This window comes from Bos grunniens, chromosome 16, assembly GCF_055505025.1.
Source record: "Bos grunniens cultivar Pamir isolate PY7600 chromosome 16, Bosgru_T2T1.0, whole genome shotgun sequence".
Classification (NCBI taxonomy): domain Eukaryota; kingdom Metazoa; phylum Chordata; class Mammalia; order Artiodactyla; family Bovidae; genus Bos; species Bos grunniens.
The window spans coordinates 1813181-1833566 of record NC_141180.1 but is presented as its reverse complement, the minus strand read 5'-3'; the positions used below and the strand labels follow the sequence as shown (position 1 = coordinate 1833566).

Sequence of the window (20386 nt, the reverse complement as noted above, 5' to 3'; positions counted from 1 at the left end):
TCCTCCCTCCATGCACCCATGAGACAGGCTGCTCTAGGAGCCACGGAGGTGGGAATCTGGGGGTGAGGCCGGGCAATGCTGATTCCCCACGGCCCACGGCCCTCGGTGGGAACCCACCTGGAAAGTAGCAACGCGGTGGGGGCTGAAGCCTGGCACCTGCAGTGAAATCTGCGTCTGTGTGTGAGTGTGTGTGTGTGCTCGTGTGTGCACATGTGTGTGCGTGTGCGCTCGTGTGTGTGCCTACATGTGTGCATGCGCAGGATGCGGTGGTAAGACACATCTCCCGGTCTGACGGCCTGGGCCCCAGGGCCTCCCTTCATCCCTGCGCCTCCTTGCAAGCAGACCCGAGGGCTTCTGCACCCCCCAGGGCTGCGTGGTGGGGGTCTCTCCCCAACCCCACGCCCCTCCTTCCTCTGCAGATTGCCCTTCCTCTTACTGACCACACTTTCCTCTCCCACCCACCCTGGGCTCACCCCAACCCCGAGTCCCCAGGCCCCTCGCTGCCCCGGGACTTGCTCAGCCTCAGCACCTCCTGGGCTCTCTGCTCACAGCTCCCCCCAAGCAAGGCCTCCCTTACCCACCCGGCATGGAACACAACCCCACCCTCACCACCCCGGCACCTTCCACCCTCGTCAGTCGACTTGATTTCTCCCCAGCACTGTCATTATCTGACACAACACATACAGGTCTGTGACATTAAATGTACAATCCTTTATACAAAACAGCTGCCTGGGACGGAGTTAAGAGCTCACATACATTTTACATGTATTCAATCATATTTTAAAAAGCTTATCAGTTTCAGCTTCTGAAATTACACATATGTATTTTATAATCCCATTCAGTACTTAAATGTTAATAGGGTCAAAAGTAGAGAGAGCAATGGCACCCCACTCCAGTACTCTTGCCTGGAAAATCCCATGGACAGAGGAGCCTGGTGGGCTGCAGTCCATGGGGTCGCTAAGAGTCGGACATGACTGAGCAACTTCACTTTGACTTTTCACTTTCATGCATTGGAGAAGGAAATGGCAACCTACTCCAGTGTTCTTGCCTGGAGAATCCCAGGGACGGGGGAGCCTGGTGGGCTGCCGTCTATGGGGTCGCAGAGTCAGACACGTCTGAAGTGACTTAGCAGCAGTAGCAGTAGGGTCAAAAGCTTTGGGCTAAAATCAAGTGTTATTCAGAATGATCTATGATCTATATTAGCACTGAGAATGGAATGGTCAGTTTCAGATGGTTTCTGGTGCTTCAACTACATTAGAAACATTAATACACTCAAAAGGATGTGCACCGCTGGTGTGCTGATTTATACTCTTGTTCTGCGCTAGTGAAATAGAAAACCCACAAAGGAAAGGGTGCTTCCTGATTCTGTGAACGCCGAGTGGACATGTGAAGGAGCTGATCAGGTGCCACCCCGCATTTGGCCTGTGTGTGCTGACCGGGTGCCATCCTGCATTTGGCCTGCGTGTGGATTTGCGCCCTCAGCCAGGGAGAGCCAAGCTGGGGCGGCATCGAGAGTCCCTGGGCGGGGACCAGAGGGAGGTCCTGGCCAACTTGCTGGAAGAGACCCTGATGCTGGGAAAGACTGAAGGCAGGAGAAGGGGACGACAGAGGATGAGACGGTTGGATGGCATCACTGACTTGATGGACATGAGTTTGAGTAAGCTCTGGGAGTTGGTGATGGACAGGGAAGCCTGGTGTGCTGCAGTTCACGGGGTCGCAGAGAGTCGGACATGACTGAGTGACCGAGAAATGACAATGGACATTCCCACTCCGTGCCTCTGGGCATCAGGGCTCAGGAGTTAATAGTTTCTAAAATCTCCCTGGGTGGTGCTGCCATGTTTCAGCCCCCCTCAGTGGTCCGGAGCAGAATGTCTGGATCCACACCACCTGTGTTCATCATTTACCAGCTCTGTGACTTTGGGCAAGTCACTCAACCTTTCCATGCTTCACTTTTCTCAACTTTGAGAGAGAGATGACAATAGCTAACTTGCAAGGCTGTTGTGAGGATTCAGTGAGATAATGGATGAGGAGTAAGCGCTGAGCATCGCTTTTCCATTTATGAAGTCGGGCGCAACTCTCAAGTCAGCAGAACATCGTGTCCACATCTAGTGGGAGCTGCTCGGGGACATCCATGCCAGAGAACAAAGCGTCTTCTCTCCTGAACAACAAAAATACATGCCCCCCCGACTTGGGTCCTGATTTATTCCAGCCACCTCTTGGCTCTGGGTCATTGGACATCCCTGTTCCTCCTCTGCCCAAACACGATGGGTCTCCTTAAGTCCAAAGTCTTGTGGAAGCTGTTAACACTTTATGCATCGTGACTGCCACTCTGTTATCTAAACATGAGGTCACGAGCAAGGCCGTCGGAGGACACAGCTCCAGCCACTGAAACAGAGGGGGCAGAGCCAGCGCTCAGCTCTCTTGATCTCCCTGGTGGCAGCAGAACCAGCCCATTCTGCTCATGTGCAACACGCTGCTTGGAGGCCAGTTTTGTAGAGCCCCCAATGGCATACTGGGAAATGAAATGGAGGTATCAAGAACAGTAATACATCTTCCGAGAGTTATGGACGTCTACCCTGTCCACCTCTCTCAGCCTGAACCCGAGCTGTCGCCCACATGAAATTCCTTTCTAAATCAGAGGTAAACTTTGTATCATCAAATACCACTCACAGCCACATCAGTCCAACCTGAGCCCACCTTCCTCTCTTGACCCAAGCTCCTGGACCCCCCGGCTCACGGGGACCAGCATGACCCTCCCGTGTTCTCACCCCAGTGGCGTCTCACATGAGAGGTGACGGGGCCGCAGCTCACTCTGCAGATCTGTAGGGGCCATGCTTCAGGGAGGCCCTGCTCCCAGGGTGACAGGGAGCTGGGGGCCGCTGGGGGATGCACAGGTGGCAGATGGTCCCCACGAGCACACCCACCGGGAGCACCAGTCCAGGTGGGCTTGGTGCAGCCTGTAGGGGCAGAGAGAAGCCCCACGCGGATCCCCGGGACCCCACTCCCACCAGCCCCTCCCGTCTGCGGGCAAGTGGGCAGCTGCACAGAGTGCTTAACCAGCGACCTCTGCCCTTAGGGCGGGCTGTCTGCGATTAACATGCATCTTCCTGGAGGTTTGGATGAAACCAAAGGCCTAACTTTTACTTTGGAGAATACAGTATATTTTTATAATAAAATTATTAAAGGAAATTGCATTCTCTTTCTTCTATTCAACGTTAAAATGTTGGGCCATTTGGGGAGCTGTAGATATGTGCACCAGCAAACAGGTTCAGGAAAGTCCGTGTCGTCATTATGATAATAACCAAAGCTGGGGATAAGCCGCCTGCCCGGGGCACGGGCTGTGGGGCGCGGTGGGACACGGAGCCAGCTGTGCACAGGCTCTGCAGCAGCGGGCACTTGTTTTAGGTCATGAATTGGTAATATTCCGCCAGGTGGTCTGGACTGGCGGGGTCAGAGCCTCTGTCAAGCCCCTCTCATCCTCCTCCTACAAGCAGCCTGTACGTGCGGGTCCCCGGGCGATGGTGGCGGTACGAGCTAACCAGCCCACCTTCATAGCACTTTCCCAAGGCTGTACATCACTTCTGCCATTGTCCTCTTGGCCAAAGTCAGCCAGACGACCACAGCTGTGGTAGGGAATGCACCCGGCCTCAGGGGGAGGCATTGAAAGGTTACAGGCCCAAGGGTATGGGACCCAGGGTGGGAGTGGTCAATTCACCCACACACGTAGAAGCTGTGATATGGGCACAGGGTGGAGTACTATACAGCAGTGAAAAGAAGTGACCAGCTGCCGGTCACAAACGTAACAGCGAGCAGAAGCCAGACTCTAAAGAGCTCACAGGTGCAGCTCCATCCGCATGAGGTCAAACCATCGCAATGAAGGGCAGTGTCACAAGTCGGGTGGTGCTCGCCTCTTGGGGGCAATGACAGGAGGTCTCTGGTATTCTGTTTATCTAGGTCATGGCTACACTGATGTCTTCACAAGGTGAAAATCCTTGCAGGACACATGACCTGGGCATTTTATGTATTTGTCATGCTTCAATTAAAAAGTCCATTTGAAGAAAACTGAGCTTGCCAGGGAGTATGTCTCACCAAGTACAGGTAGAAAATGAGAAGACATTTAAACCCTGAGTGCCTTACAGCTGATGCTCTCCTGACGGTACCCAGAGTGGCCTGAGACCGGGAGACGCTAACTGCCCTCTGTTTCAGCCGTGAGGTGTGGGGAACCTGTCACGGCAGCCAGGACGAGCAAGCCCACCTCCCTTCACTGTCTCCTACTCCAGGAAGCAGTACCCACCCCACCTGCCACCTGGGCCCAACACCTGGACTCCAGTCTTCTCCCTCCGTTCCCTACTCCTCCCTTCACGAGGTCACCACATCCGGTCCATTTGCCCCCCTGACCATTTCTAGGACTCATTCACTGTCCAGCTGGACAGTGAGTGACCCTGGCCCAGGCGTTCTGCCGACCACCCCTCGGCCATCCCACCCCACGCCCTGTCCCCCACATGGAGGGATGCTCCTAGAGCCCACGTTTGAGAGCCTTTCCCGGCTTAACCGCCCAAGGGCCAGGCTGTGGAGCCAGGTCTCTCCTGATGTCCTGATGGCCCGTGAGCCGCCAGCCCCAGGCCCCGCCCCCCGGCCTGCCAGGCCCCGCCCCCCGGCCTGCCTGGCCACGCCCCCAGGCCCCGCCTTCCGCAGTCAAGCTCACGCAGTTCCTGCAGGGGCTTTCGCTCCGCCCAGACCGGGCCAACAGCCCGCCGTGTCCCAGGTCAGACCTCACACGTCTCAACCTGTGGGTGGGCGGCCTGCGGCCCAGCCCGTCCGGGCACCGGCCACTGCACCTCACCGCTGCAATGACCCACCGTCCCCTCCCGAAGGCCCAAGGCCGCTGTCTCCCGGCGTCTCGAGGCCCGGCCCGCCCATCACCAGCGCTCAGGGAACAAGATGGAGAGACTTCCAGATCTGAGGGCCGGGCAGGACCGGACAAGCTGCAGAGGAGGAGGGAAGTTCCTGTCACCAACCCCAGGCCAGGCGCACGGGCCCCGCGCGGCCTGCTCAGACTGAGCTCTGTGAGGCTGACGGCAGGAGTGAGCCACGTGTGACTGGGCGTCATTCTGGAGGCAGTTCTTCAGTGGAGGAGCCAGGAGATAAGCTCAGAGATTAGGAGAGTCTCTTGGAGGCTGGTGCGGGGCAGAGCGGGCAGGAGCCTGGGAGTGATGGGGACCCGGGAGTGACACAGACCCGGGAGTGACGGGGGCCCGGGAGTGACACGGACCTGGGAGTGACGGGGACCCGGGAGTGATGAGGGCCGGGGAGTGATGGGGACTGACGGGGGGCCCCGAGGGAGCGCAGCGGAGGGGCAGGTGGGGTCTCTGTGGAGGACGGGCGGCAGGGCTAGTGTCTGGCTCGTGGGCCAGGATGAGCAGGGCGGTGGAGCGGGGCTGGCTCTGACACTTGACAGTGACTGTCCACACGAGGCGGGGCCTTCCCGAGGGCAACCTGGTGGGCACAGGACGGGGTCTCATGACTGGCAACGGGAAAGCTGGACACCGACATTATGGACAGGAGCAAGACCACAGACCCAGAAGCGACTTTTCACAGGCATCCAATTATTATAACACATCTCATCAGCGTACATGATTCCAACAGAAAATATACTTACCAAAGTTGGTTTAAATATCGTGTAACAATCCAGAGTATAAATATATGTACATACAAAATTTTACGAAGACACTAAAAGGTTTCTGACCAATGAAGTTCTGAGTTTAGAAAACAGAAAGTAAGGATTAAATACTGAACATCAAGATTAAAAACTACCACACTAATACTGTAGGATGTTCCTCCAAGAGGAACAACCTTCAGGAGAGGTCCTTGCCTGTACACCTGCTCTTCCTAAAACCTGACAGCAAAGAGCCACTTGGCAGAGCACTATGACAAACGCATATGGACCCTCAGAGCGAAAACAAGCTCAAATGCCAGAAAGAAAAGAAAAAAGAAAACAAAAGCACACTTTTTACACTGCACCGTTTTAAAGCACCTGAAAACACATGGTTCATTGGCATCATAAATAAGAACCAGTCACTGTGAGTAAGTCTGCCCCTGGCACCAACTCCCACAGCCGTGCAGGGCACACAGCGCATCTGCACACGCAGGGGACAAGGGGGAATCTGGTTACTCAAAATAATTCTTGCCCAAGACCTGCTCGACCTCACTCCCGCCAGGTCACTGGGTACCTCTTCAATTTACACACATTTCTGCAGCCGAAAATGTCAAACGATCTCCTTGAGGGACGAGCCCCAAAGTGCAATATTACCTCTATTTCCTGATTGTAAATAAAGAGTTTAAGTTCAGAGATATAATAAAGGTCTTAAATTTTCATCGAATCATGTACAAACTCCCTATGCCTTCATCAGACAAGAGTTATCAAGGGAAGACCTGGCCTCTGATTCCCCAACCCCATCCAATAGTTGAATTAATATTCAGTGGGTTTGAAGTTACATTCACACAGCCCCTAACACGAAACCCCTGGCAGACAGAAGTGAGCTGGCATGCCAGCAAACCAGGTTATTAATATAAATTATACTATATTAGGAAGCTGCTCATAATTTGCAAAGAAACAGGAAACTGTGTCCTGAACACACCATTCAAAATGGCAACCAGTTAATCTTCCAAGAAAAGGGCTGTCGATTCAACAAGGCAGGTTAAGCTGCCCTGGTTAGACTTGCTATGGCAGCTTCACCATAAAACTCATGGTAGTTATCTATTTGCAAGGGAGTGAAGATACAGGCATGAAGGTGTCCACTTACAGGAAATAACTTCTCTGTCACCACAGTCCCCATAAGAACCATTACACATAGACTATTGAGCCAGCCCGAGGCCGCACACTCCTGTTAAAGATGAACATCGACATTTCCAGGCAACGGACAAGGACCACGCACTTGGTCTTGAATTCCAATTCTATCCGATTGCCACAGAACTCTGACATGGTCAGTACCTGTCTTACATTGTCTGCAGGGAATTGCGGCTGCACACTCAGGCATCTGAAATCAGCGTCCACACCCAACAGGAGGCCGCCCACAGACTGGACGGCTCTGGAGCAGGCTTACTGCTCTCTGGCGGGAGGAGATCCCTCCCCGGCACCCTCCCAGGTGGGCAACACATCCTGCTCTGAGCCCCCCGGGGCCAGGCCCGGGAGCTCGTACACCCGCTTGGGCACTCCTCGGGTCCTCTGGGGGCCGGGCCTGTCCGACCCGGGCTGCTCTTGTCCTGCTGCTCTGGGACCCTGATCGCAAGTTTCCCAGGGCCCCCACAAACCAGGTCCTTCTTCAAATTCAAAACCCAAGAGCAGTGAGGTAGCACAGGACTCCAGCTCCCGGTGGCCGGCTTGGGCTCTGCTGTCCTCAGGGCACCCGCCCCAGTCGCCATGGAGACCCCGGGCAGAGCTGCAGAGACGCTGCACACAGTCCTGGAGGAGGGCCACGTCCCCACGGTGCCCTGTGCAAGGAGAGGGGAGAGATGGTCACCTCGCCATCCCTCTCCAGGGGCTGTGACCCGAGACATCTACGCCAAAGTGACCCCTTGGGACACTCCAGACAACGTAAGGGCATTCAGTGCATCTGTCAGATAAGCAGCTTGTTCTTCAGGATCTAGTAGTTTAGGCAGAGGAACTCACAGATGGTAAGTAGGAATTCAATCATACTAGTTCCTACAGGTCATTAATGCCAACAAGGGGCACTGATGAGGCCTCAGTGAGTGAATCAAACCAGAAATGAGAAGATGCCTGAGATTCCTCAAACTGTCAAGTCCTAATTAACTGCATATTCCATTTGTACTACATACCTCTCAGTGCAGAAATAATAATTTGAATAGTTTGCTCTAAGCCACATTTTAACTTGAAGAATTCTTGGGCAAGATTGATCATCTTCCTCAAATCTTCATATTCAGAATTTTCTTCTTGTACTTGAGTTCTGAAGCTTTTCTGCGTAAAAAAGTTCATAGTTTAAAAAATATATAATAGGTTACATGGAGGAAAGGCTCAGTCAAAATAATTTTAATTGCCAGAATTTTACCTTCAAAATGACAGTGAGTTTAAATTTCGAGACCAAAATATGATATGAACAATTACTATATTCAAAAGAAACAAAAAGTTTTAAATAATTTAAACATAAAGTCCAATTTCCTATTTTATGAAAATGAAATAAAACAACAGTACCTTCCGTTTACTACCCAATATCATAAAAGATAAATTTGTTTAATTTTTAAGAGCTCAACTTTATATCTCCTGCTTATTTTAACAGACATTTTCAAGCTATAGAAATTTTGATTCCATACTTAGTTCATATTTTTCTATTTACCTGTGACATGAGTAAAATAATTTGTCTAATTTGCCTGTATCTTAAAATCTTTGTGCATACTGATTATTAAACATAATTTTTTAGCCTATGGTGATTATTCAAGCAAAAGCTGACAGCAACAGAAAGAAACAGGCACGACACATTAATACGCTCAGCTTCTGCACACGATTTCATCCATCACTAAGCCTAACAAGTTAGACACCAAGAGGCAGATGCCTGAGAGCTCCTGCCCCTGCTTCCAGTAAACAGGCAGAGAGGAGTCACCGGCGAGCAACAGAAACCAAAGCACATCCGCGCCAGAGCCCAGTGAGATGAAAAATACACTCCACAAAACCAAACACCAAGACAAGAGCTTCTCTTACTGTTTTCCATTCAGCGAAGAGGTTTCCGAGGGATTCGATCAGTCCCAGGGCATTAGCTTTCATCTGTTTGGTAACCTACAGAGAATGGTAAAATATTTTATTATACAAATAACTGTTTAGAAGTATAAAAATCCTGGCATTCTATGGGATCTGCCAGGGAGAAGAGTTTTTGTCCAGTAGTCACGAGCTTGGGGCTCAGTTACTGAGACTACAAGTAAGTAGCCAGTGTCCAAGTCACAGAAGTGGATTTTCTTTCTAAATAAGTTGCACACTGGTCCCACATTAAATGTGGATACCTGAGTCTTCCTGGTCCAGTGGTTAAGCGTCCACCTTGCAATGCAGGGGACACCGGTTCGATCCCTGGTCCGGGAGGATCCCACATGCTGCGGAGCAACTAGGCTCGTGTGCTGCAGCTGCTGAGCCCCGGCTCCAGCACCTGGGAGCCGCAGCTGCTGAAGCCCACTCACCCAGACCCTGTGCTCTGCAACCAGAAGCCATGCGTGGCAACGAAGAGTAGCCCCCATTCTTTGCAACTAGAGAAAGCCCACGCAGCAACAAAGACCCAAAAATAAATAAAACTATATAAAAAAAAGAAATTATAAGAACAAAACTAAATAAACAGTAGTTCCCATTCTCAAGTGGAAAAGCAGAGCCCTAATTGAAGGAGGAAAAAGAGAGGCGGCAAGTGGCCACTAGGGGTCACTGACACACTCCGTCCTCTCGGATTCATCTGCAGGCTGAATCTCTCTGGCAACCACCGGCCCGGGCAGGACCCACAATGTTACCCTCGAGAGGGGCTGCCATGACTCAGGTGTAAAATTGAGAAAATCACCAGGAGAGATGATGCCAACAGCCTTTTCAATAAAAAATAACCCAACTAAAATACATAAATTTATAAAGACCTCATTCACTGAGCTAAACTATTTTTAGAAACCAACTTGACCTACCCTCTGGTTCTATCCAGGACGCTCCTCTTTTTGTCTTACCTCAGCCTGGGGACTCTGTCTTAGGAGTTCATGCTCGAGCTCTTTTGCTTTTTCTATCCCAGAATTGAGAAGACTCTTTATTCCCAGGTCCACACCATCACAAACGGCACCCACAAAATCATCCTAGAAAAAGTTTTTAAGCATTAACTGGCAAATTCAATTTCTATATATATTTTAAGTTACCAAATAATTAAGTTAAATATTCTGCTTATTTTAGGACTGTAGACAGGGAGGCCTGGCGTGCTGCAATTCACGGGGTTGCAAAGAGTTGGACATGACTGAGCGACTGAACTGAACACATTCCTAGTTTATTAATTCAACTAAAGCTAGAATAAGACCTAACAGTATGTAAAGAAAAAAAAAACACTTTTGTATTCTACATATACTGCAGAGGGTGTTTGTCATCTTAAATAGGATACCATGTGGCTAGAACAAACATCTTAATATAACACTGTGTTTTCAGTAGCATGAATAATTAAAGCAAACACACATTTTCTAGAATCACACGCCAATGTAGTTATGAATACACTCTCCGTGTTGGCTGGCTGAGCACCCACCCTTCAGAGCAGACGGGTACCATCAAGCCAAAGACCCAGAAGGTACGGGCAGGATCCCAAATCAACGGGTACATTTATCCACTCAGACTGTAACAGCTTTCATCTTCTGCTAAACTAGTAAGGTACGAGCAGCTCTGAAAAGTAAACATTTCTCCTGCTTCGTGGCCCCTTGACAGGAAACGCTGCTGCTCCCTGAGATGAAGGCTGTCAGCATGAGCGAGCACGGCCCATTACCTGCAGGCCAGCGGCCCCGTGAGCACTGCTCTCCAGGAAGTGCAGCCGGTCCCCGCTAAGAGCCACTGACCGCCCCACGCACGCAACGGCTCGGTGTACGGTTTGGATCACTTGCTTTTGAGCCTCTTTGACCATCGGTGAAATATCTGAAGAGCATCCCTGTAAGACAAAAATGGCCCAAGGTGTCAGGTACCTGAGATGACCAGGGGAGGGAAGAACAAGAAGATGTGGTTCTGCGCCCACTCCTACAGCAGCCGTGCTTCACAAGAGTCCGATCAGAGCCAGACAGCGTGCAGCCCAGCAGCCTCTGACAGTGAGGGCATGAGGAGGACACAGGGACACAGGAGGACACCAACAGACGAGCAGGCCGCAGCGAGGTGTGCGGATTCCAGATCAGTGAAGGAAAGTTACATGGCTCAAAACAGCCTGGAGTTAAAACTCCCCTCCAGGTCCTCCCCACCATTCTATGGAAAACAAAGAACTCTGTCACCCAAAGAAAAAAAAAAATGGACATTAAGGTTGATTACGCCCAGCTCCCAGCTGGTCCAGCCTCTGGCCGATCTCCAAAATTCCTTGCCCCAGCCGTTTAAGAGGTAACTACTCCAAACAACCTTGGAGAGGAACAAGCCTCCTTAAGACGGTAGCTTTCCACATATACGCCTATATGTACCTACTCTCCTTGGGTTAGTGCAACAGCTCACTAATCTGACTGCTGCCCCTTCTCGCTTCATTAAAGGTCATCTGTTCCTGTAAAGTGCGGGTCTCGTTCTTTTTCTGAATCTTGCCGTCTCTAACTCCATACCCTACAGTCAGTGCGGTAGAGTCCCTCGCAGGAGGCACCTGACATGACAAAGTGTCCACTAGATGAGAGGACTGGGGAGACCTGGGAGGCACCAGAGGGTCTGGCCAACATCCAGAAGCTTCACTGTCTCTCAAGGTTTCCGCTTTGGCCCCTGGGATGTGCAGGCCTCTCTCGGCAGAGGTCTGGGCATCGGCAGACTCAGGGCCTCTGCTCCCACTTGCCCTCCTCCATCCTCACTGGGAACATGGCTGCTGGAATAAAAACGCAGGTCCCAGGGACCCCGGCCCTACATGTGATGACGCTCTGGCCAAAGATGTGTGAAAAGAAATGTCACATGACCATTTCCAGAAACCTCCTTGAATGAAGACCCCCAAGGCCCCGACCTTCTTTGTTCCGTCTCCCATCCCATGCACTGACCTCCCCTGGGGCCCTGCCATGGGGTGGACACAGAGCCCGGGGCCCTGCCACAGGGTGGACATGGAGCTCAGGCCAGCCACAGGCTGCACTGAAGGAAGTGGGGCAGCCAAGCCCACCTCCAGATGTTATGAGAGAAAAGAAGCTTCTATCTTACATCTTCCTACAGCCAAACCTCATCTAAGGGAAGAGGCAACAGAAATACTCTTTGCCCTGGATCAGGTCAGCAGGCTTGTGACCAACTCACCACCTTTGACCAGAGGGAGGCCCCACCCCTCCCCCAGCGCCAGAGTGAGGCCCCGCCCCTCCCCAGTCCCAGAGCGAGGCCCCACCCCCTTTCCCAGCCCCGCTGCGGCCTGGGGGTCAGGAGCACTCTGCACTCAAGGCTATGGCCTACCAGTGGTGAACAGTGGACTCATCCTCCCTGGCCTTCCCTTCCTTATAGAGGAGACAAACCAGTGCGCACGTCTGGGGCTGCAGCGAAAACTAGAGGAGTTAATATTCATAAACTACACAGCACTGCCACAGCCTGGCCCACAGAAACCCCTGGAAGTCCTGGTTCATTAAGTCCATTATTAAACACCCAGTCTCGTGATCTCACACAGAAAGCGCTTCTGAAAACCCTAGAGGTCTGGGTCTGGGCGAAGCACAAACAGGAGGAAGTCGACAAACACCTGCTGAGCAGAGGAGTCCTAAGGGGGACCCACGGCCCCGTTACCTGCAGAAACAGCTGCAAGCGGCCCCCCAGCGTCCTCACTTCCTGCCGCAGCTCGGCCAGCAGGGCCGCCCGGCCAGCCTCCAGGAGGACACCGCTCACCCAGGGTGCCGTCAGCACCGTGAGCTGCTGGAACGCGCTTGCCACCTGGACTGTGAGCGACTGGTTTGCTCGGTCAGCGAACACTTGGAAAGAAGAAGAAAAGTGATGAGCAGAAACGACCTCCCAGTAAAAGAGCTCACAGACGCTCGCCACGCAAACACGAGCGTCAGACAATACACGGCAGAGGTGACCATGCCACCGAGGATGCGCAGGACACAGCGGTCCCCACGGGCGGGTCGGTGCGGACGCTTACGGTTACACTGACTGTCCTCGTCCTGCTCTTCGTGGGCTCTGGACACGGCCAGTACCCCGTCGTGGATTCTGAGGAAATTACTCATCAGGCTGTCTGCCACGGTGCCTTCTTCATCATCACTCTGTCCAAGAAGCTCTAACGACGAGCTGATCAACTCTTTGCAAATGCCAGGAAGGAAGGGTTCCGCTGAGTCCAGGTAAACAGGGCTGGATTTCCCCACTAAGCCTGTGTCGACAGAAAACAGCCATCATAAGGCTCGTTTCCAGGGACAACGCTTGCAAACACACACAGCATCAGTGCAGCCACTGCACGCCAGGCACACATTCCAAGCAGGCCACTCCCATTTCAAGACACCCTCCTTCCTCTACGCAAGGGGAAAACAGCCCCGCAGAGAGACTCCACCAGCTTCTCAACAGCATCCACCCACCCACAGCCCAGCAGCTACGGAACCAGATAACAGGGAAACCAGAGATCCCACGTAACCACTGATTGCATCTCCTTCTTAATTTACTTATTGGCAACACCTAAGGAAGTGTGAATTGGTGAAAACAATGGTAGCTGCATAAGGCAAAATAACATGAACACAATAAACATAAGGAATAAACCACACGCTGGAAAAGCAGGCAGTTGTAGAGCAAACAACGGAAGGAGGGTCCCGGTAGCTCCTCCTATAACACCTCCTGCTTCAGCTGTCCTACGACCGGAAGAGGAGAAAGCCCAACAAGTGTCCACAGTCAGTGTGTCACGTTCTAGGGAGCCAGCCTCTCAGAACAACGTTCTAAGCACCGTCCAAACCAGAGGCAGACAGAAAGTGTGAAAGAGCCCATCGGCACCTCTGGAAATAACTGCACCCAGAACACCGGCCCCTGAGCAGGGCTCTCATTTAACGTACACAGTTGGTCTTCTGGTCCAATCCACAGGCGACTAGAAACAGCAAACTACAAAAGAAAGTACATGCAAGCCCTGGGCGGGGACTACTGAGTGGAGAGGCAAAACAAGAGCTCGATGTGGGCGGAGAAAACAGAAGCACGGCCGTGCCTGAAGCTGTCACTGCGGGTGACGACAATCAACTTCGCAACGACAGTGACCTCCCACCACCTGCTTCATGAGACACCTGTCTGAATGCATCAAGTCCAGCTGCAGCCTGTCACAAAGATCTGTGCAAGTCTAGTTTCAGAACACAGCCCCTCAGGTGAGAAGTTCAGACACGTGCTGACTCTCTACAGTCAGGAGGTGCCGCCCCCACTAGCCCCCGGCAGGCCTGGTCCTGCTCCCACTGCTCGACCACCCAGGCGGGGTCACACTAAACACACAGGTGGGCTTCTATCTCCCTCTCGGAAAACTGCAAATAGGCAAAGACCTCTTACGTCTGACTTCCCCTTACATCTTAATTTTTTTAAAGGGCACTTCAAAATGACCCTTGAGTGGCTGAAACTAACGCAACACTGTAAATCAACTATTCTTCAATTTAAAAAAAAGATCCAAGAAGAGATACGTTCAGTTATCTGGAAAAGGTACGCTTATAAAACATCTTACTCTTAAGTAGTACTGGATAAATAAGTTGCTACCACAGATACACAGCCTTTTATTTTGCTGGTAAACAAAAAGTCTATGGCTTATTTTGCTTTGACTTACATTAAACAAGCAGTAGGATAATAAATGTCTTCCTAAAAGATAAGTTTATGATTAAAAAAAACCTCTAGTGTCTTTTATAGTCAAGATGAGATAATTTCTTTCATGGCTAATCATATCCCACTGATATCGTTATAGATTATTACATTACGTAGCAATTTTTAAACTCAGTTTACTAGGGTACAGGTAACACTCTGTAGCGTTCGCATCTTGAGTGTACAGCGTTTTTACACACGTGCACACCACGTAACTGCCACTGGGGGGCGCACACCGCCAGCGCATCGCCCCTCTGACTGCCACTGGGGGGCGCACACCGCCAGCCCATCGCTCCCCTGACTGCCACTGGGGGGCGCACACCGCCAGCCCATCGCTCCCCTGACTGCCACTGGGGGGCGCACACCGCCAGCCCATCACTCCTCTGACTGCCACTGGGGGGCACACACCGCCAGCGCATCGCCCCTCTGACTGCCACTGGGGGGCGCACACCGCCAGCCCATCACTCCCCTGACTGCCACTGGGGGGCGCACACCGCCAGCCCGTCGCCCCTCTGACAGGCGCCCTTGTGACCCACTCCTCTGTCTTGTCACTGCAGCTCAATTTCCCCTATCTTTGAACTTCCCATAAACAGAATCATATGGGATGTACTCTTTATTATATAGTTTCTGATACTTCACATGGAGCATGGCTCAGCTGGTGAAGAATCTGCCTGCAACGCGGGAGACCTGGCTGGGATCCCTGGGTTGGGAAGATTCCCCTGGAGAAGGGAAAGGCTACCCACTCCAGTACTGTGGCCTGCACACGACCGAGCGACTTTCGCGCCCACACCTCACGTGGCGCTTTCGGGCTCACCCGGGTGGGGTTCTTTTCTGTCTCCACGTAGTAGTTTGTTGCTACCAAGTAGTGACTTTAATTATTAGAGGTACTTACACATATAAAGTGTATCCCCCCCTTCTTATGAAAACTAATATTATAGTCAATATTGGCATAAAATAATTATTCAGGAGAAAAAGTTCTATAACTTTTTCTTTTAAACCATTAAAACTGGAAGTAATTTTGTGACAGATGATATGTGTGTGTTACACGAAATCCCGAAGGACACGAGGGAGTGTTGTGCCGAGGACACCCTGGCCCTGTCCTGCGTCACGCCAGACGAGCAGTGCTTTCTGGCCGAGGGCAGCTCTCCCGGAGACCTTGTTCACGAGCAAGTACGTGTGTGCAGCTCTCCTCCTCCTCACACAAGTGACATCCTGTAACACACCATCTTCCACACTTGGCCTCTTTCCAGTTGGAAGAAAACAGTATCCTCATACGTTTGTGAACACACACACGTCTTCCCCATCTGATCCAGTCACTCAGTTAACACTTGGAAATACACCACAGAGCGCAGAGCTTCAGAAGCGGGAGGGCCTCCGGCGCGCCCTCCTGTTTACAGAGGCGGCGGGAGCTCCCAGGAGACGAGAGGATTCGCACAAGGACAGGAAGAGGGACGGTGGCAGAGACAAGCCCTGGAGCTGCTCTTGGTAAACGATAGAACCCAATGGAAAAAGGACCTGCGGAGCCTGAAGAACGCAGGTCCTGGCCCGCGTGGGCCTCGATGTCGTGTAGACAGCCGGAAACCCTCCTGTTGTTCATCAGACTCCTGCTCCTGCAACAACAGACCCCAGCAGGTTAGCAGCTACATTCATACGCCACGCGCAATAACACTAGAACGCTTGCTGTCAAATATCCTAAAGAAAACGGATATCCATGAGTGTGCTTCCCGTGGAGACATCTTCACCAAGGGCTAAGTGAAGTTGGTCCACTGAATAAGAATTTGACTATCTCTAGGTAGCATTCTAACCCCCACTTCACTGAGCAGAATAAACATCTATAGAATGCAGCTGACCCTTGAATAAGACAGAGGTCACACCCCCTGGGCACGGTCGAAAGCCCGCGTGTACCTCACAGTCAGCCCTGGTGTGTGAGGTTCCTCCACATCTGTGGGCCCAACCAACGCCAGGCCTGTAGGGTTTCCTATTGGAAACCCGTGTCCTTCAAGGTCAAACATCCCATTAGTCTCAGGCTCTGGACACTGTGGTTGAAGCACATCGGTGAGCTTCTGGGCTCACTGAGCTTAAGGGCCATAGGAAGAGCGAGAAGTTAGGCAAGTAACTACACTCAGCTGTGAAAGTACTGGAGGGGTGGGGGGCGGCCTACGGAGACTCTGGGGAAGGACGCAGCCCCAGAGCCCGGAGGCCCCCCACCCCCAGAGCGGGGGTCAGCCACACGGGGAGGCAGGCGGGTTGCAGGGAGAGAGGGAGGCTCGCGAGGAGGCTGGGCCCAGATGGATTCTGAGCTGCGGCTGAAGGCAACGAAGTGAAAAAGAATGTTACCCAGAAGGACACTGCTCTCTGCGACAGAGAGGCTGTGATACAGTCGCAGTCGGGGGCTCGGGCGTCGCTCAGACCTGGGCTTGAGGACCAGCCCTTCCCTTAGCAGCTGAGGGGCTTTGGATAAGGTTCTCATCTCTTTAAATCCTCAGTGACTTCATCTGTGAACTGGGGCTAAGGAGGGCCTTTGCTGCTCAGCAGACATTCGACACACGCTCCCCGGTGACCATGCTTCCGGTGGATGAACCGCTGTGACCTCCACATCCTGAAAGCTCCCCATCTCCTCCTTGAAGCCTTAGACCGCAGGAGCCCCCCATCCGGGAACCTCAGCCTCACCGCGTCCACACCAGCCCCACCTCAGGGCACCCTGCTCCCCTGCCCGTCCCCTGGCCGCATCCTCGTCACCCATGCCCAGGCCCGGGGTCCGGCCTCTAAGATGTGTGTGAAGCCTGCCCTCCCTCAGGTCCAGGCTGGGCCCTCGTCACCGGCCCTGCCCCTGCTCTCCTCCCGCCGGCCCTGGAGGACAGGGAGCACTGGGCCTTTCTCTGGCACCCCCAGACCCAGCAGCCGCAGTCCTGGTTCCAACCACGCTGGGGGCTGGGCCCCGGGGCGAAGGCCCCGTCCAGGGCACGTTCGCCTCTGTAGCCCAAGGGTCAGGGAAAGAGGGGCAGCCGTGCGTCTTGTCTGCCTCAGTTAATAAGCGGCACTTGTCACGCACGGAGGTCCTCGGTCACCACGACTGAGTGCAGAGGTGCTCACACTAACCTGACTGCATCTCACGCTCCGCAAACCACGATAAAATATCACAGAGTACGCCAGGCTTCTGAGAAAGGGTGACTTAAAGTAATAAACACTGCTCGCTTTTATAGGAAATTGGATTTATGCTAGTCCAAGTTGCTCTTAAAACTTCTATGGTGAAATACTGAGGACTTTTCCTTCATATACTAACTGAACATAAGCAATCTAATGCCCTAACGGCTGTAATCTGATCACTAACACACGGGCTTTCCTCCACAGATACCGCGGTGACAGCACAGTTCTTGTGGACAGGGAGTGGTGCACGTCTACACCCAGGACAAGAGAGCCAGCAGCGCCCGCACCCTCACCTCCTCCTGGAAAAGGAAGAAACAGGAACATTGGTGATGTCGGGTTCCCACTCATCTTCAGGGTCACAAAAGACATCTTCACCCTGGCTACTCCCATGGCTCTAAGGAAATAAATACAGAATTTTCAGTTACAAAGGGGGAAAAGGTTTAAATACTTCACTGCATTTATCAAAGCAAAAATGCAGAGAAGTGGATGCTTTTTCAGTAAGATCTGCAGATTAATAGGTTCAAATGAGCCAAATTAAAAATGCCTGCACAACAAAATGAAACCCTGGAGATGTCAACATAGCCAGGGGGGAAATGTATATGATAAATATAAAATAAAGGTTATTTTTTTTTAAATCAAGGTTTATTATCAAAATATGTCAAGAAAGCTTACAGATGTTAGCTCAGTACTCACACTTCACTTGCCAAAAAATTCAGAGGACACAAACACACCCTTTACCAATAAGCAAACAAATCCTCAGTCACTAGTTATGAAAATATAAGTTAAACCAGGGACACTGGTAAATGGCAATATTCCTGGCGGGCAATTTGTCGGTGAGAAAAACAGAATAAAAAGTTTGTATTTTTTGGTACAGTGTCAGAAAATGGAAGACAAGGAAATAAGACATTAGAAACCAACGTGCAGAGCTGTGAGTTTTCCAGCAGCAAACCGCCGAAGCCCCCGAGGGCACAGCAGTCAGCTGGGAACACAGGCGTCACCAGCGCCAAGAGGGCCCAGCGCTGCCCCGCGCCACGTCCGTCACACCCTCCTCCCCTTCGACTCACGCCTAAAATTTAAAGATCACGCTGCTATACCTGAACAGATTTAGTACTAAACTTCTCCACACAGCTATGAAAGTGAAAGTGTTAGTCACTACGTCCTGTCTGATTCTTTTTGAGACCCCATGGACTGCAGCCCACCAGGCTCCTCTGTCCATGGGACTTTTCAGCCAAGAATACTGGAGAGGGTTGCCGTTTCCTTCTCCAGGGGATCTTCCCAACCCAGGGGTCAAACCCAGGTCTCCTGAATTGTAGGCAGGTTCTTCATCGTCTTAGCCACCAGGGAAGCGCGCCTCACACAGCTATAAATATATTAAAACCCCCCAAACCCCTTCTACAGGCAAAAGTAAACATACACATTGTTAATACTGGTTGGTTTGGCTAATGTGGATAGCCTTCTATTAATATTTGTCAAATTTTCCTTAATGAGAACATGTCAGTTTTGTATTTTTCATTTCGAAAGTTTATAGAGATTTTGATGATACTGCAAACCTCATACAGTTCCTTCATTGCCGCAAGCTTAGACTCAAACTTTTCCAGACTCCAGACAGTTGAGACCCCAAGCTGCAGATTACGGACCCGAATACAAGTATCAGAACTGCTTCCTTTATCTGACACCACATGTCTGAAAGAGAAACCAAAGGAAAAAATGCTTCTCCTAAAATACACATAACAAATACACATAACCAAGAGATTCTGAAAACAGAACAACTCCCATAAAACTCAGTCCACCAATTAAGTCTCTCCAGAGTTAAGTACTTCTGTTCTAGTTATAATCAGGTCTAGGATATACTACATACTAAAATAACTTCTTACATAATAACTTTTTTAATTAAAAATTCAATATTGCACATTTCTTTTAAAATGTGGAATACTAATAAATTCTCAACTCAAAAGAAAATTAATAAATTCCTAAACCAGCTAAAATTAATCTGTTTATAAAATATTTTTAAAAGCCTTATTCACTCCAGAATGACCTCTGAAAGGGGAGTCTGAAGTGCCCCCTGGGGATCCTGACACCTGCTCACTCCTAGCCGGGCACGTAGAGCACTAAAGAAACTCAGCAGCAACAACAAAATCACACAGAGGGCAACTAGTTCAAAACAAAGAATGAGTTTACTAACAAGATAACTGCTCACCTGCCAAAAACATAATTCCTGTTTAGCCTGCTGCTGATGGCATTGGCTTCCTGAATCATGACGGACAGCTTCATGGAGCTCCAACTGGGCTGCACTGGCAGGAGGCAAGAGAGGAGGTTGAGAACAGGGTATGAGCACCGACACAGCCCCGGGCACAGCTCCTGAAACCCGGCTTCGCACGAACGGCGTCAACTGTGCATCAGAGACGGGCAGGGCGCTAACTCGGGGACTTTTCTACAACCCTCACAGCGAGAAAAAACACTCTTCACCCAAAACGAGATCTCTCACCCGCGGACGCAGGGAAGAAAAGTAGAGTTTACAGACAGGAAATGCCAAAGATGCTGCTTTTCCTCCACCATTTCTACAGATCTTCTCTTTTTCCTAATGACTACGTTAAAGCATTAGATGAAGGATACTACAGCTTTAACTTACATAGAACCACAATCCTTTTATATTTTGCCTGAAATTTTAAAAGTATATAGATAGATATAGACAGAGATAGAAATACATCAGGAAACAAAAACAATTTTAGTCCACAATTCCATGTTCCTAATTCAGATTTACGATTTTATCACAGACACTCTCTATGTTGTTCAGTC

At 51.1% G+C, this 20386-nt stretch overlaps 1 protein-coding gene across 2 annotated transcripts in view; it reads right to left on the bottom strand.

Annotated features, from left to right (window-relative positions):
* Positions 1-5586: 5586 nt before the first annotated feature.
* Positions 5587-20386, bottom strand: part of KIF14 (kinesin family member 14) — a 49423-nt gene continuing 34623 nt past the window's right edge. For both annotated transcript variants that reach the window (XM_086343157.1, XM_086343158.1), the window contains exons 20-30: positions 19788-19881; positions 19141-19273; positions 17884-17984; positions 15959-16053; positions 12777-13001; positions 12425-12606; positions 10491-10649; positions 9700-9822; positions 8714-8788; positions 7837-7975; positions 5587-7491 (exon numbers count right to left, since the gene is read on the bottom strand). In XM_086343157.1, the coding sequence (XP_086199283.1) occupies positions 7100-7491; positions 7837-7975; positions 8714-8788; positions 9700-9822; positions 10491-10649; positions 12425-12606; positions 12777-13001; positions 15959-16053; positions 17884-17984; positions 19141-19273; positions 19788-19881 (1718 nt within the window). In that variant the 3' untranslated portion in view covers positions 5587-7099. The remainder of the gene's footprint in view (positions 7492-7836; positions 7976-8713; positions 8789-9699; positions 9823-10490; positions 10650-12424; positions 12607-12776; positions 13002-15958; positions 16054-17883; positions 17985-19140; positions 19274-19787; positions 19882-20386) is intronic.